This window comes from Episyrphus balteatus, chromosome 4, assembly GCF_945859705.1.
Source record: "Episyrphus balteatus chromosome 4, idEpiBalt1.1, whole genome shotgun sequence".
NCBI lineage: Eukaryota > Metazoa > Arthropoda > Insecta > Diptera > Syrphidae > Episyrphus > Episyrphus balteatus.
In genome coordinates this window covers 12,671,662-12,689,936 of record NC_079137.1, presented here as the reverse complement: position 1 = coordinate 12,689,936, position 18,275 = coordinate 12,671,662, and the positions used below count along the sequence as shown (strand labels likewise).

The 18,275-nt window shown below is 31.5% G+C and overlaps 2 protein-coding genes across 2 annotated transcripts in view; one reads left to right on the top strand and one right to left on the bottom strand.

Annotated features, from left to right (window-relative positions):
• Window positions 1-4,091: 4,091 nt before the first annotated feature.
• LOC129918133 (mitochondrial ribonuclease P catalytic subunit) lies at window positions 4,092-11,958 on the bottom strand. Its single transcript, XM_055998502.1, has 4 exons — window positions 10,796-11,958; window positions 6,211-6,347; window positions 5,961-6,150; window positions 4,092-4,315 (listed from the first exon to the last, which is right to left on the bottom strand). The coding sequence occupies exons 1-4, from the start codon at window positions 11,924-11,926 to the stop codon at window positions 4,178-4,180; spliced, it is 1,596 nt and encodes a 531-aa protein (XP_055854477.1). The 5' UTR covers window positions 11,927-11,958; the 3' UTR covers window positions 4,092-4,177.
• Window positions 11,959-15,044: 3,086 nt separating this feature from the next.
• Window positions 15,045-18,275, top strand: part of LOC129918136 (uncharacterized) — a 37,547-nt gene continuing 34,316 nt past the window's right edge. The window contains exon 1 of the mRNA XM_055998504.1: window positions 15,045-15,744. Within this exon, the coding sequence (XP_055854479.1) occupies window positions 15,449-15,744 (296 nt within the window). The 5' untranslated portion in view covers window positions 15,045-15,448. The remainder of the gene's footprint in view (window positions 15,745-18,275) is intronic.

The window sequence follows — 18,275 nt, the reverse complement described above, 5'->3', positions numbered from 1 at the left end:
GTAGCGCTGTATGCAGGTTGTTAGCTCTCCAAAAAAAGGTGACTCATTTCCAGCGACAGAGTGCCTAGAAACTACATGCCGATAAGGCATTTTCACGCTTTCATGCTTTTTTATAATAAATACAAAAAACAATTTTCTTCACAAGAAAAAATAAAATGACCATGCAAAAATTTGACAATTAATCCAGAAAGAAGCGTAGATGTATCACTTTTTAAAAAATTGGGAGTGAATAATTCACAATTTTGGAATTCTTTTGGCAATGATTATACAGGGTGATTCAGGGGGAATGTGTCAAAAAGTTTGAGCGTGTAGGTTGGGACGAGACAAGAAAAAAATCATATGATAAGAGGGGTCTAATAACCCAATTTAGCCAGGAGATGCTATTTTCTAATGTCGTTTTCCAAAATTATGGGAGTGAATCACTCCTTTTTTGTACAATTTTGGAATTTGTTCACGAAGAATTTGACAAGTGGAGTGATTTGACGTTTGCTTTGCATGTGTTTGTAATACGAAATAATGAATAAAATAATAACACAATCTTTTAAATTAAATGAAGGGGACCTCAATCAACTTGGCGTGCGCAACTGGAAGCAGCGAGCTAAGGATAGAGCTGGCTGGCGAAGCTTGTTGGTTGAGGCCCAAATCCACAGCGGATTGTAGCCGCCTTACGGCGCTGGTCACCCTAAGTAAGTAAGTAATCTTTTAAATTCACTTTTAGTGATTTTTCAATACTTTATTGAATTTTTTTTGTAAATAAATATAATTTCCTTCACAAAAAAAAGTTAAAACAACCACCCAACAATTTGACAAGCAGTCCATGAGTCAAATGTAGAAGTATTGGTAATCACTCCGTCACTCCTTCAAAATTTTGGGAGTGAAGAATTCACTCCAAAAATGCACTCCTTTTTCAATTTTGGAATTTGAAATCACTCCTTTTGGAGTGATTATATAGCTAGGAGTGTCACTCCTTGAATTTTGGAAAACGACATAAAATAAATAAAATCAACGGTTACATTTACACTTACAAAATAATATGCTGTATCTTTTTGTAAATCCAACAATCTTGTTTTTTATTTTGTTTTTAAATAAAGCGGTTTTATGAAATAGTTTTTGAAAAATTAATTTACAATATTGAAATTATGAAAAAATGAAAAAAAAAAATCGAACTTATGTTTTTTTAAAAAATTTTTGTAATTAAGTTAGTACTAATTAAGTTTTCGAAATTCAATGTTCTAAATTGTTTTTAAATAAAAACAGAAAAGCGAATGTAAAAATTTCGATTTCGAGAAATTAAAAAAAAATTGGGTTTTCCATGTTTTCAAAATTTATTTGGTTAGTACAGCCTTGGCCAAAAGTATTAGGCACCCCAAAAATACTGTAAGTAACTGAAGCAAATTGTACAAAACTTTATTATTCACAGTTAGAAGGCTTCAGTATAATGCTGCTTCATGGTCTCATTCACCTGAAAACAAGAACTTGCAGTAATTTCCTTCGAGATATAGTGAGAGTGCGTTGAGAAAAAACTACTTGTGTTCAAGTCCTTCTACCTGCTTTTTGCAACAATATATTCCAAAGAAATCTGAAGAAGAAGCATGATTTTCTTAATACATGAGAGGAAAAATTAAGACTTGGGGTTTCATTCTTCCCGACTTATTTAAAAAATTAGTGATAAAAAATAGTAAAATCGGTCCAAAGCCACATTCAAACAATATGAGAACCAATGGATAAATTGTTAAAGTATATATTTAAGACACCCACGTGCATTACGACTAATTTCAGCCAAAAAAAAAATGGAAGATGAAACAAATCCGCTCTTCCAGTATTCAAAAAGGCATTTTTTTTGGGGTGCATAATACTTTTGGCCATGGCTGTATTTATTTAATAGCATAAATAGAAGGAAACTCTTTCCCACTGAAATAAATTACAAACAAAAAGAAAAAAATTTTTTCTGACAAGTTACAGCTCAAATTTGTTTTAGTATTAGTGCAAAGAGGGGTAAATCAGTAAAAAAAACAAATCTGCAGATTTGATCGTGAACCAAAAGGATCAACCCTAACATAAACAGTTTAGTATCTTGGATGGGTCTTTGTAATTCTAAAACATAGATCTTTATTGGCTTATACCAAATAATTGTCTGGATTTTGAAAGCTTTTATGTATGCATCCATTTAACCACAATATGCACCTAAAGTATACGCTTTCAAGTCTATTTTGCGGTCCGAGATCGCAACAATTAAACCGTCTTGATCTTGCCTTTTCTTTTCGTGAAAGAAAAATCAATCATTTTGTATCGTTTTTTTCTAGGTATCATCATATAAAAAAAAATGAATTTTTAATGCAACTTATTTTGGATCAAAGGATTTTCAATTTTGAGAGTAAGTACTAATAAACAACAAATTATATAATGTATGTATTTAAATTATACTCTGTGAGTTTGTACTGCCCCTGGTCTTCATTTAATCTCTAAATCGGGATTCGATTTTCTTTTTTGTTAAGAATATATTAAGTATTTTTAAGCTATTGCATAGATTTTAACGCAGGCCTGGCATGGGGAGCTAACCAAGAAAAAACGTAACGAAAAATTAGTACATTTATGATGGTATGTGTGTATATGCATATGATACGATTGTACGAAGCTTGCATGGATGTGTGAATGGTTTTGGTTCAGCCAGAGAGGGTTATATAAATTGTGTTAGACAACAAAAAGAGGAGAAAGGAGTAAGGAAGACGACCATAAATGCTGTGTCTGCATGATAAATCAGGAGCAAATACGTGTATGGTATGGTGTGTATGTATTTTATTATTTTCTTCTGATTCTTGTTCAACTTCCTTAAGTCAGACAGAGAGGGTTATAAAAATTGTGTTAGACAACAAAGAGAGGAGTAAGGAAGAAGACCATAAATGCTGTGTCTGCAGAATAAATCAGAAGCAAAAAAATTATCTGTATTTTCTTTTCTTTTCTCTTCCCATTCTTCTGTTTCTTGTTCAACTTCTTGTGATTTGTGAACGAGTAAAGCGTTGCATTGCGCTTGCGATATTAAATCAGAAGAGAAAGAGTATTCTTGTGTTTTATTATTTTTTTTTTGTCTGGAGAAGTTTATGACATGAGGTTGTGTGTATGCATGTTTTCAAATGTGACCTTGTTGTTGTATATGAATTGATAGGGAGATAAAAAAAAAACATAATCATTGGTTTTGTGTAGTGTAGGTAAATAAATTATAATTGCATAAAGGGCCCAACCCATAGAATCCGTTGCGTCCGTTCCGTCGAAGTTTTAGACTGACAGCTCGATAAAATACACACGTTCTTATGGGAAGCGACCCATAAGCGACGGATCGGATGGAGACGGACGGTTTCGACGGAAGAAGTTGCCCAACTTTCTACTTTTTCATCCGTCGTATGGTTTGACATTGGTTGTCAACAATAGATCTGTTCAATTTTCTGTTCTAGAGTGCACACCGGGGAATTTCAGAACTAAATGAACTGCGCTCTTTTCTTCTCCGATTTTATGAGTTGTGAACTTTCAGTATTCATTAGTGAATTAATTGTAATAAAAGTAACATTTAATGATAGGTATATCTAATAAATTATATCAATTAAATACCTACTAAAATTCTGTTGTAGAGTTCAATTTTACTATGCCAAAGTCATATCTACAAATGATAATCTGTTATTAAAAATTGTTTTTAACTGAAGAGCAAGTACCTACATGAAATCTAGTCGCGCATTTTATTTTATTAAAAAAAAGAACAACAATAATAGTTAAAAATTTCTTGCATCAGAACTTCCTTAGTGCACATTCAGCGATAAAATATCGAACACACCTCGGAATTTGAAGTGAGCTGTCAAAAAGCAATCCGTCGTACGACGTATTCTATGGGTCAACCCTTTCTGTCCCAAACTTCAACTTCAACGGATAGATTGACGGAACGGACGCAACGGATTCTATGGGTTGGGGCCTTGAGTCGATAAAAAATGCAATGCAATAGCTTTACCGCGGCAGTCATCGAGTGACACAAGTCTTTTTTTTTTAAGAGAAAAACGAACATGTTAAGAATCATTCGAAACTTGAGGGTCAATAAAAAATTAACATTTTACTATTTTCTTTGAGTTTATATTAACAAATCTTAATATATTACAATCAAAAATATTTACATAACAATTTATTGATGACTCATTTATTTTTTAAATTTAATACATATCCAATTCTCCGGCACATCCAAAACTTCTGTAGGGTTCGGCGAGTAGGTCGCTTTGTAAGGTATATGCCATGTATCGTTAACTTTTTGGGCGAATTTAAAGTGACGAGTTGGTTCCTGTTGAGAAGTGAAAATTACTATACAAAGTTGAAATTAAAGATATATTTAAATAACATTTATTTTAAAATTTAAATCCATTAATGAGGTTCGGTAGGATTATACCCAAAAAAATCTCAAGATCGACTTTTAATGAATAATATTTGAGTCAAGTTCATACATATTATATTCTCTTTTTTTCATAAAAATAGTTAATTTTTTAATATCACCATATTTTTTACGAAAAAATGTTTAAGTTGTTTTAATGAGAATAAGGAGCGATTGTCGAATAAGTGAGACCTAATTTTACGTTCCAGGGAATGTTGAAATAGAAAATCTATTAATACACTGCGAATTTTAGGGAACTTTTCAATTTAGCGATTTATATATGCAACAAATTAAAACATCATAGGTCCTCCTAAGTAGGGGCCGAGTTGGCTGAAGAGGCTTGTTGTTGCCACTTTACCATTCAACAAAACATATAGCATTTTGTCAGCTATTTTATGTGATGGCTCAGAATTGCCAACGATTTAAAAAAAAATAAATACAAAAATCAGTGTGCAATTCACACGTGGTAGAAGTGAAACCTTACAAAATCATTTTTCTTGCAAAAAAAATCGAAAAAGTCTACCTTTTTTTAATTCTATCACCTTTAAACCCACCCAACTATAATTGATGTTATATCACCCGAAAGCTTATTGTTTCAGCTCAAAATATTTATATCGACCATGTCTATACAACATCTAAAAAAATCTACCTATTTTTATTCTATCACCTTCAAATCCATGTTTTTTATATGACAACCTAGATAAATTTTATATCATCTGAAAGCTTATTGTCTTAGCTCAAAATATATATATCGATCAAGTCTATGAGACATCTACAAAAAGAGCTAGAATTTTTTGAACTCGATCAATTTCCATAAAAAAAAGCGAAAAAACACGTATTTTTATCTTCTCACACTATTAAATCCATTTTTTTCCCTAACAATCTATACAAATTTTTACACCATCTGAAAGCTTATTGTCTTAGTTCAAAATATATATATCGATCAGGTGTATGAGACATCTACAAAAAGAGCTAGAATTTTTTAAACTCGATGAAATTTCATCCAAAAAGCAAAAAAACATTTATTTTTATGTTCTCATGCTATTAAATCAATTTTTTTGTTTAACAACCTAAAAAATTGTATACCATGTGAAAGCTTATTGTTTCACCTTGTATAATGATGTGTGTTGAAAAAGAACATCTTTTTACCGTTATCTCCGAATTTTGAATATGAAATTAATTGAAATTGTGTACAATTATAATTTATTTAATTACCTACCTACAGTACAAATTTCTTTCATCTATCTATTAAAACAAAAAAGTTATAACAAGTTGAGGTCGTGTCGCGTTTTCGTTTCATCTTGTTTCAAATCACTAAAGAAGTTTTCACTTCAATAAGAATATCGAATCAATACAAATCATCTCTTTGTCTCTATCCAACTCAAATATAAAACGGGGGAATAGGAAGACTACATCTTTGGTAGAAATAGAGAACATTTTCAATTACTTAAGCAAGCAACAAAGCGGATTGGCTTGAGACACTTGTTGGGTGAGACAAATACTGTCTACTTATCTTAAAAAGATACTCATTTATGGAAAAAATGCCACCAAAACTTACCTTAACAATAATTCCCTTATCAGAAACTGTTACCAATGAATACTGATGTTCTTGTTGCCATCTTTTGAATATATATTTCAATTCAGCTCCTAACAGAAACGCATGTGATCGCATTAAATCTCTTGAAAAGAAATCTGTCGATTGACCACTTTTGATAGCTGCATATAAAAGAAATGGATCATCTTGAGTTCTAAAAATAAAATTAAAGTTATTGAATATTAGAATAAAATAAAATTAAATATTTAGTTACAAATTATTTGTCAAAAAGACACATGAATTTCTCTTAACATAATTCATTCCCTCTTTTGGCCAAGTATCCATATGTTTTCTTCCCAAAACTAAAACATGTTTATTTTGTCTTTTTAAATATTTTACAACTGATGAAAGCTGAAAAAAAAGAAACATTGACATATGTATGTATACTAGGGTGGGTCAAAAAAATCGAAATTCGTTTTTTTTTTACCTATGCTAAATACCTCTACAATATATTCACCAAATAATAAATAAACGGTTAAAGCAATCAATTTGATGCTAGGGACTTTTTTGTAGAACGTTTAAGCTCCTACAAGAATACATCTTGCTAACTTAATAATAATGAATTTTGAGTAAATTAGAAAATTTTAAAAAGTAAAAAATGTTTTTATAATTTTTTTTTAGTTATGATCTATGTAGAATATCTTTCAAATGGTTAGATTAAGGGGTTATACCTAGTTGTAATTTTGAAAAAAAAAAATCAAATAATTTTTTTTGCATATTTTGAATGTACACATGTGTACATATATAAGAATGTTGTCCGCAAATTCCACATTGATAGTTATACAGCTATGGACAAAGAAATAGCACACTTTTGATTTTTCTTACAAAAATTGGATTTATTTGGGACCTTTTAACTTATATATTATAATTTTTACATCAGGGCATGCATTAGCTTATGGGAATTCATAAAATTAATAATTATAAATTATTTTATTTCAATTCAATTTTTAAAAATATAATTTCTAGAGAATACCCTTTTTTCTTGTGGACAAAGAAATAGCCCACATTCCGAAAATCATAAAAATAATCATTTCTAAGCAAAAATTCTTACAATTTCCAATAAATTCAATACTACTAAGTTAGTAACTTGTTAGTAGACCACAGTTTTTCAAAGTTCTTTCGCACCTCTTTGGTAAACTTTCAACTAACGTCTGGTATCCACTTTGTGGAGTACGGCACCACGCTTCTTTGATTCTGGCCCAAAAATCGTTTGAATTTTTGAATTTCCTTTTCCCACGCTTAACCTTGACATCAATTTATAAGTTTTCTATGGGGTTAAGATTGTGAATTTGAGATGGTTAGGTGCAAACATCGATTTTTTCGTCCGAAAACCTATCTTGTACTATTTCTGATGCATGTTTGGGTGATTGTCATGTATGAATATCTAATTAACTGGCGAGAAATATGGTTCCTCGGTATTCTAATGTAATATTAAGACAAAAGAATTTATCAATTTTGCCATCCACCTAACCAATGGGTCCTTACCATGCCAGGAAAATGCGCCCCAGACCATCAAATCCTATCCTCTTAGTTTCATCGTCTTGAAATAATACTTTGGCTTGTCCTTTTAACATTTTAGGCGATGGACAAATGTTTTGTCATCGGTTCCAATCCAATGCGGTTAACCTTTATTTCATCACTCCAAAAGACTCTCATTCAAAACAGCATGTTTTTATTCAGATGTTTTATAGCTAATGTTAGGTGATCTTTCATGTGTCTTTTTATATCATTGGATTTTTCTTGCTTACCTGTCTGTACAACTCAGCATCATTAAGTATCCTTCTTAAAAGTCTGCTTGACACTTTTTTCGCCGAATTCTATATTTACTTCGGGCAAAATCGTGCGAGATGACTTAAAAGGCCCACATTTGCGTTTCTTTGTGATCGCTCTATCCACTCGTATGGAAGTTTTGCGGGGAAGAAGTTAACGCAATTTAATTTCAGAGTTTAAATTTCTATTTGCTCTTTCCAAATAAATGGCTTTATCCATCATTTATTCGAAAAATTTAGAGTTTAAGCTAATTAAGAAGGATTTTTCCCTTGAATATGAGGCTCGAAAGTAATTCTCCCTTTTTTCGCAGTTTAATGATGTTTTCTGCCTATTTTTTTTCAAAAATACTTGTTAATTAAATAGTAGCAATAAAATGAATGCATTTTCGTCTACAACTTTTGAACGCGGAATAAAAACTTAACGGTTAAACAAATGTGTGCTATTTCTGTGTCCACTAGCGAAAGAGACAGAAAAAGCATTATATTGCTAGTGCAAATAAATATAGAAAATAACGGTACTTTTAAGATATTTTTGTCTCCATCACTTTATTTCGATAATATACCAAAAGAAAAAAATTTATAAAAAGCATTCCTAATATCTAAAATTCAATTCGCATGATTTTTCTCAATAGTGTGCTATTTCTCTGTCCATGGCTGTACCTAGTTGTAATTTTGAAAAAAAATCAAATAATTTTTTTGCATATTTTGAATATACACATGTGTACATATATACGAATGTTGTCCGCAAATTCCACATTGATAGTTAGTTGCTGGAGTGATTGGCTTGAAATTTTTACACAATTTTCTTAGATACTTTTGCCAGGTAATGAACGAAGGAACGATTTTTTTTTCTTTGGGAAGCCGCCATTTTTTACAAAAATAAAAATTTTGACTATTCCTTCGTTCATTTTCTGCATTCGTCTATCCTGAAAATGAATCTTTTGGTTTTTTTTAATTTTAGGTGATTTGGATCAGAGATATCTTGCTCACCGCCAGACACCTTTTTTTGGAGGTCGTCTAGGAGATCTAGGTACTACAAATATAACGGAACCCAATATTTTTTTAAATACACAGCGAATTCTTTTAACACATTAAATTTTCTATATGTACATGTATTCTTTATGTTTATATAATTAAATGCCTCTTCACAAAAAATCCATAAAAAAGAACGTTTTTTTCGCACTTACAACTAGATATAACCCCTTAATGAAAAAAGTATACAAGACCTTTTTTGTAGAGCAATCTGTTTCCTACAAGAATATGTCTGCCCGTTTGATTACTATAATTTTTCAATTTGTTACAAAATTAAGAACAAGAAGCGAATTTTTAAAGATTTTCTCGATTTGTAGACCTCAAATATCTTTTAAACGGTTAGATAAACGAAAAAAGTGTACAAGGCCTTTTTTGTAGAGAGTACAATTTCCTACAGGAATATGTAAAGACATTTGCTAAAAAGTCGATTTATACAAAAATCAGGGTTTTTTTTAGTAGAAGATTGATATAAAAATGGAAAATTGCAAAGCGGAGGACCTTCCCATATAAAGAGCTCAGTACCTGGGTGACCGAGCTTTGCTCGGTATCTTTAAATGTTATAACTTTCAGTAAAAAAAAGTCAAATGTAAACAGCAATTTTTTGGAGTGGGTTTGAGTTTGCAATTACCAGTTTTTTCGCGGGTTAGAAAACACCACATTCCCACTTTATAATCCAGTTTATTTACGACGATCAGCAATGGATAGAAGGGTTACAGGAATCTGCATTATCGAAAATGCCTACAGCAATGAGATCCCTTTTTGTTCAAATTTTAATTTACGGGTCAGTGGATGGTGTACATAAAGTTAATATTTTTTTCAAGTTTAGCCTTGTCGGCAAAGCTTAGTATGAAGAAATACTATTTTTTATCCCTGTCTCTGTTTTATTTTGTATCAGAGGATGCTTTACTTCTTTATTTTTTTTACTTAGGTATATATGTATTATAAGATTGACATTAGGTCAATGGTGTTGCTTGTTGTGAGTTATTTTATTTTTATACGTTAACAATAGTCGCATTAAAACAAAAGAAAAACGTAAAACAAAGATAATATGTGATACCAAATTAACAAATTACTTAAAAGTTTCAATACATGATCAAAAAAGTCATGATCTAAAAAATTTGGTAAGTTATTGTAACAAAAAGAAAAAGAACAATGCATAAAAAATGGAATCATCCCTCAAAATTTTATTGAAATTGTTGAATCTGTCTCTGCGAAAAAAAAACTAATGTAAGAAAAAATACTTCCAAAATGTTGTATTTGCCTAGAGGAAAAAACCCTCAAAATTTCATCGAAATCTTTAAAGCAATTACCCAAAAAACTTATATGTGAGAAAAATAAGCGTAGCTGCGGGCGGATATTTCTAAAAGTACTTCCAAAACATTTTATTCGGCTAGGGGACCAAACCCTCAAAATTTCATCGAAATCCTTAGTTGTTACCAAAAAAAATTCCATGTTAAAAAAGTGGGCGTGGCAGTGGGCGGATTTATCCAAAAATACTTTCCAAACTTTTGACTCACTCAGATATACAAACCCTGAAAATTTCATCAAAATCGTTAGAGCCGTTTCCGAAAAAACTTATATGTTAAAAAAGTGGGTGTGGCAGTGGGCGGATGTTTCCAAAAATACTTCCAAAATTTTTTACTCGCTTAGATGAATAAACCCAGAAAATTTCATAGAAATCATTAGAGCCGTTCTCGAAAAAACTTATATGTTAAAAAAGTGGGCGTGGCAGTGGGCGGATTTTTCCAAAAATACTTCCAAAATTTTTTACTCGCTTATATGAACCAACCCTGAAAATTTCATCGAAATCGTTAGAGCCGTTTCCGAGATCCCAATTTTATATATATATATATATATATAAACAATTTTAGCTCGTTTAAAGTTATAATATATTTGGTGAGTATATTCTGGAGTATAAGATCAAAAAAAAAAAGAATTTCGATTTTGTTGACCCTTTCAAATTTGTGTACCTTTCAAATTTTTGAATAAAATACTTACCAAATTAACAAACACTTTTGAAGGCTTTTTAGCTCCACATGAATATGCTACATTCAAACCATCAATCACACAATCAAAAGGTCCTGTTTTCTCAATGAATTTAGTAAAGTTTTCAACTTCTTTTGGACTAGATTTTAAAAATACATCTTTTCGTATTAGAACACGCTCCAAAAATGAAGAACTCAATTTTTCGAATTCTTCATCACTTATGGAAATATTTCTCATGTGAGATTGACAATTCACACATTTACCATTTCCATTCAACTTGGTCAAGTTGATTCTATGATCAAGTGTTTCTATAGTACCTTTCAACTTTTCTATCACAGCTTCGCTAATTAGAATTTCATACTTTCCAAGAAAGTTGAATAGTTTTTCTATATTTTCAACAAACTTAACAGAATCCAAAGAAGAATATTGGATATAAGATATATAAACCTCACAAGTAGGCTGTTTATCAGCTTCTATCATCTCCTCAAGAAATTTCCACCCTAGATCTATTTCATTGGACAAAAAAGCTTTACTTATAATTAAACTGTAGACATGTATCGAAGGAGATGATGATAACTTGATCATTTTAAGGATATCTAAAGAATCCTTCCAATACGAAGTCGCTAATAAACCATGAATAAGATTTTCACATGTGACTGCATCCAGAGCATCTCGTTCGGCTCGGATTTTGTTATAAATTTTTAAAATTTCCATTTCATCTTTTTCAGTCAATTTACTAGTTTTCCCAGATAAATAGTAGATTTTTAGAAGCTTACCTAAGGTGGCATTGTTTGGTTGAATTGATTGTGATTCAAGAAATTCAATGTAACTTTTGGCAATTGGTAAATCTTCGGTGCTGTTACATTGGCCAAGGATAATAGCATCGACATTCTGTAGATGAATATTTCTACTGTTGGCAAGAAGTTGTTCTCTGAGTTTCTTCCACTCAGTTGGGCAGAGATGTGTGCTATTTTCATGAGCTTTTTGTTTGAATTCGGAAACGAAGTTTACACGGGGTAGACTCGAGATAGTTGTGCGTTTGTAATTTCTGTTGGAATTTCTAATAATTGTGGATAAACAATTTTTATTTGATGTAAGAAATTGTAATAAATATGGAAATTTTTTTATTTGTGGAAATGTCATTTCGAATTTGAATGGTGCCACAGAGTTGTGAGAAATAAAGATTAGGAAGAATAGATTTTGGGAAGGGAACATAGTGTGGTGAATTTTGTTATTTGAATTTCACCACAGTTATCTTACCATCTTAGACCATGTTTACACTTAACGAGTTTGTAGAGAAATATGTAGAGCTGTAGAGCTTGCAGTTCCAAACGTGAAGCTTCTATAAGGGCCCTGTTTTCCACTTGTTTTGGTAATTTTGATGAGCTCCTGGTCTATTTCATTTTCTTTTCATGGCTAACCATAAAGAAAACCCATGTGTTTTTTGTGGCTCTCGTCACTCATTGAAAGTGCATAACCCAACTAGCACAACAGCTTCTGTAAATTGAAATATCGTAGGTTCTACTTTTTATACAGCTTGTATTGAGCTTGCTTCAGAATTTAACTGCTTATAGAAGTTCGGACTTGTTCTACAACTTCTAAAAAGTTTTTTAAATACTATTAAAGAAACTTAAACGAAGAAAGCTTGTTTTTCTTATAAGCCTGTTTAATGAATTTATAGAAGCTTTACAGAAATTGTCAAGTTTTGTAATCGATTTTTGGTTTTGATATTAAATAATCTAGATCGGTCACTTTTTGGTTTTGACATTGAATAATTTAGCTCGGACATTTTTTTTGCTATTTTAACTGATTAAGTTTTTGATTTCATTAATGAATAAACTGGGATGGCCGAGTTGGTAGAGTGGTGGAACTACCACCAAGCAGATACGAAGTTCGATTCCCGACAAACAATTTTGGTTCTATAAAGCTTTACAAAAGCAATTGTTGCTTCTGTAAAGCATTATAGAAGCAAAATTGTTAGGAGGGTTCCTGGGTGTGGTAAAAAAATTATATACTTTTAAAATTATTATTAATAGATATACTAAAAACTAATGGAATGTTATATATAATATCAGATCAAAAGATAAAATTCATGATTTAAAACCAGTTAAAAAAGAATTCTTTTTTGTTTTTGTAATTTTTTTTTAAATTTCGATAAGACATGTATTAAAGAGTTATACAAGCTCTTTCGAAGCTATCTGTCAAATCTCAAAGCTTCGGTAGAGCTTCGGTAAAGCTTCGTTTAAGATTATTACCTTAAAGGCTTGGCCACACCGGAGGGTATGCGGTAGAGGTACGGGTAGCGGTAACGATATTTGTATGAAAAAAATTCCACATCTAAACGTTGATATGTCAGTTTGGAATTTTTTTCATACAAGTACCGTTACCTCTACCCGTACCGCTACCGCATACCATCCGGTGTGGCCAAGCCTTAAAGGTATAACTACAACGGCCACTTTTTGCAAAAAATCAAAAGTAAAAATTTTCAAACTCATTTTGTGATAGTTTTTCCGACCAAAAAAATAAAACTAATGATGCAGAAAGCTTATTATTTTGATTTGAAAAATGATTTTTGTGGTTTTTTCCAAAAACAAAAATAAAATTTTTGTGGTTTTTTCCAAAAACAAAAATAAAATTTTTTACTTTTTGGGCCAGTTGTACAAATATTTAATCCGTGGTTCAGCAACTTTTATCTTCTGAATTTGGTGGTAAAATTGATTCTTAGCACTGGTTCTAGGTCCACATAGTTTGAAATAACTAAATCCATCCTTGAACCAAAGTTGATCCACTGCTAATCCGCCGAAATCGGCGAGTTAAATTCCTGATCCGAGGCTGAACCACGTTTGTACAACTGGCCCTTTGTAAATTTCCCACTTTTTAGGTCATTGTAGTTAAAGGCTTAACTACATACACCACTTTTTGAAAAAGTACAAAAGTGAAAATATTTTTTTTCTGGCTAGCGCAATTGTTTTGTGGAAAAGAGTATACAAATTGTTTATTAGACCAAAAAATAAGCTTTCTTCATCATTTGTTTTAATTTTTCATCCCGAAAAACTATAGAAAAATGTGTTTGAAAATTTTCACTTTTGTACTTTTTCACTTTTTGAGCCAATGTAGTTAAGCCTTAAGCCTGGTACGCTGCTCGCGCTAAATTTTAGCTGAGATAAAATTCCCATACAAGTTATCGATAACTTGTATGGGATCCATTTTATCTCGGCTAAAAATTTTCGATAACTTGTATGGGAGCTAAAATTTAGCTCGAGCAGCGTACCAGGCTTTAAGGCCTAAATGGTAAATGGGCATACAAAATATCTCGCTTCAAATTACTCATGTGTATTAACCTTAAACTTTTTTGAGAGCCACTGACTGAACACAAAAGTTTGATTCCAAAAAATCTCCACTATTTTGCCTGTCACTCAAGCGAGAAGACGATAACCGGTGCCAACAAAATGCATCTATTTCTTTTTTTCGCGCATGATTTTGTTTTTGTTTTTTCCTATTTTATTTAAACTTTTTTATCATTTATTTGCTTTTCTACTTCTTTTCAAACATTTTTGTGGTGGAGACTTTTATAAAAGAAAATACACAAACAAAAAGTCACGACAAAATAACACCAAAAATTCAAATCGAAATCCAAATGCAAGCAAAAGTAGAATACCCAACCAACCCAAGTCCAATTAAAACATCCCGAATAGACACTTTTTCAGTTCATAAAATACAATTCGTCTCTGCGTGTGTCTCCATTTCAAACTCACTTCCATTTGCTTTATTTTTGGAAGTTGTTTTTTTCATCATTCTGATATTCCATAAATCAAAGAATAAATAGTATAAAGTGTTGTAAAATTAACGCACAAATAATATTTGCAATAAGAAATGAAAAACAAGCATTCTATAAAAAGTTCTTAAATGGAAAAGTAGAATCTTAACAATTTCCAAGAACAAGGGAATTTCTTGTGGAATATGTAACCAAACCAACGTCGCACTAAAAAATCAACAAAATTCCATCAAAAGAAAAACATTTTATTGTTCTTAGTTTTCTAAACAAAGGTTTTCAAGATCTTCGATTTTGTATTTTTTTTTTTACGGGCGGACATAAAAAAAAAACAAAAACCAAAAAAACTCGCCGCATATCGGTTCTAAAAAGCTTACAGTCATAGCCAGAGTGTTGTTGTTTTTGTATATTTGTTCTATTCATTTTTTTTTACATATTTTCAGATAATATTCTATTCGATTCTGTCTTGTGTTCAGTTCAGACTTCAGAGTTTCTTCCTTTCCTTGAGTTTTCAGTTTCAGTCTTTTCAGTTCAGTCGTGTGTGCGAATTTCTCGGGGGCGTGTGCGTCGTTCTCTGTTTCTGTATTCTTGTACTTTGTAGTAGTTGTCGTTTTCATTTGGAATCTGGACTAAACTCTTGCTCCACACCTGAATGAAAAAAACATTACTTTCAGAGTGTATCTATTATCTTTTGGGGGTGCTTCCCATTTCCATTGTCATTCCCATATTATTAACATAGAACTGAAATGAAAAATCAGTGAAAAAGAAGTGTTGTTGTCATTTTTTTATATATTTTTCTAGAATTTATTAAATCACAAAGAGAGTAAAGTTCTAATAAGTAGAATATAATAATAGTTCTTTTTGGTTAGTAAAGTTAAGTTTGGTTGTGAGAGATGGGTTCAAAGTCGTTGCAGCATCCGGCTTTGCTGCGGGGTCGCCGTGGGTGTTATGTATCGTTGGCATGTTCAATCGGTTCCATTAGCATCGCGTGTGGCAGCTTGCTGCAAATCCAAAATTCCACCGATCGAATCTCGTTGCAACGAGGTCTCTTCCTTACTTCGATGGGATTCATTTATTTTGTGTCGTTGACAGACTTTTTCAACAAGTATTTGTTGGAAACACCACAAGGAATAAAATTTCGTAAAAAGTATCGACTTATGATGTCTGATGTCATGGAAATCACTAATAAGTAAGTATCTTAACTCTCTGCCCCTTTAAAGTAAATTGCAATTTTTTTCGTTTTTTTTATAATTTCACTTTATGACAAAGTAAATGTGTGTGGTTTGTAGGTACACCTACTTATCCACCAAAATGGTTGCATCATCGAAAAATATTTATTTATGAAACAAACATCATGAGTTTTTAGTTTTCTAATTTTGAATATCTCGTTGTTGACTTTTCTCACTGTTTTTTTATATTTTTTTTTTATCTTTTTTTGCCTTGGACTTGCTCTTACAATTATAAAAATAATACAAAGTCAGCATTTGTTACGTTTGTATGATGATTGTTTCTAAAGAATTTAATTGCGAATATAGTAAACTGATAGTACTTAGAGAATTTATTATAAGAGTATAGGATAGGTATTTGCACTTTTTTTTCTTGTAGCTAAAAAATCGGCATAACATTATTTTTTATTCTCATTCTCGTATCATGATGTAGCTATATATATAGGAACTTTTTTTTAGAGAAAATTTAATGAATGGGCTTTGAATAATACTTTGTTCTATAGCGTATTTTCGTTGTGATGTAACAGCATGTCAATTGAGAAAAATAAAAAAAATTCTACGACTTGGTTTGTTTTGATGATGAAATGGCTTATTGGATGTGACTGTCAACAAAAATATTGTTTGTCGTTTATAGAATGATGGTCATATGGGATAGAATGTCACAATTTGTTATTATGACAACTTTCCTTTATGTTATATTTTTCACAATGCGTTATTTTTAAAATATACAAACCATTAAATATAGTGCACAAGGACGTAATAAAACTATGAAAATTCGATATAGACGAAAAGAAAAAAATTTAAAAAAATCCTTGCATCGCATTGCTGAAGCCGAATATTAAAAGTTTTATGCTTGAGTCACTTAAATAAAGAATGTAGGTAAATCAATGACTTTTTATAAAAGCAATCGCAATAGTTGGGCCAATTATAAAATTCGTTTTATTTGTTTTAACCCTTCATTGCACGTGATAGATACCTTTAATACCGAATGGCTGATGCTACTTTAAGAAACTCAAATAACTTTTTTTGTTTTTATTTTATATTATAGATAATTCCATTTTATTTTGTTTATTTTATTTTGTTTTATTTTTTAAATTATATACGAGGGCAGTTTGAAAAGTTCTCGGCCTAACATAGATAGCGTTGTTTAAACAAATTAATTTTAATTACCCAAATAGCCTAATATATATTATGATTGTATGTTAAGTTTCATTAAAATTGGTCACGAATTTTTATCAGTGCAATTTTTTGTTTGAACTTATCTTTTGCTAGTAACGAAAATTGAAAAAAATTAAATTAAAGTCGTTATTAAAAATTGGCCAAAAAGAATATGATACCAAATCAAATTAAAGAAGACTTCTATTAGACATTGGGGAAATCTGCACCTTCATATTCCACGGTCAAAAAGTTAACAGCCTTATTTAAACATGGCAGACAGAGCGTCGAAGATGATCCCAGAAGCGGAAGCCAGCAACATCCACCTCTTCAGAAAACGTCGATAAAGTCCATAAAATGGTTTTAGACGACCGAAGGTTAAAATGGCGAAAAATAAGCAAGACAATGGGGATCTCTTCTGAGCGGGCTTACCACATTTTGACCGAAGAATTGGGGTCGAAAAAACGTTCCGCAAGGTGGCTGCCGCGTTTGCTTAAAAAAGAACAAATATTCAATGGAATTGAAATCTCTAGAGAGAATCTAAACTCCATGAACTTCGATTTGGAGTACTGAGCCACCCCCTTATTCAGCGGATTTGGCACCATCAGACAACTACCTCTTTCCAAATTAAAAAAAAAATTGGCTGGACGCTAATTCTTCACCAACGAGGAGGTGATTGCTGAGTCGGATGTGTTTTTTGAAGAGTTGGAGGAATCGGCCTATAAAAAGGGAATAGAAGCACCAGAAAACACATCAAATGAGTGTATTGGTATAAGAAGAGAATTTGTAAAAAGGGATTAAAAAAAAGTTTTAAAATGTATTGCATTTTATTGGTCAGGCCAAGAACTTTTCAAACCGCCCTCGTAGTTAAAATTGTCTTCATATTGGCTTACGCATATGCCGTAGATAGGTATCTTATAAATAAGTTCTCACGAATGCCTAAAAAGTTGAAGGAGTAATTGCTTTAATAATTGATTTTCCATGTTTCTCTACAAACAAATTTTAGACCGAATTCTCTTTTTTTTATTAGAAGTCTGAAAAATAAAAACTCGTATAAATACTCAAAGATTCAAACATTTTGAACCAATGTCAAAAAGTGCATTTACCTATATTGCTAGTGTCGTTAATCTTTCGACGACGTACATCGGTAGTCGATCATCGAAAATCTGAATCTCTATCGATAGACGAATTTTTGTCGAAAGTCGATCATCGAAAATGTTTTCTCATATTGTGATACGATATCAGTTATTCTTTGCTGACGATGGAGCCATCATAAGTGAAGACCCGATATCCCTGCAACGAGCACTTGATGTATGGGTGGATGTTCTAGAAGGTAGTG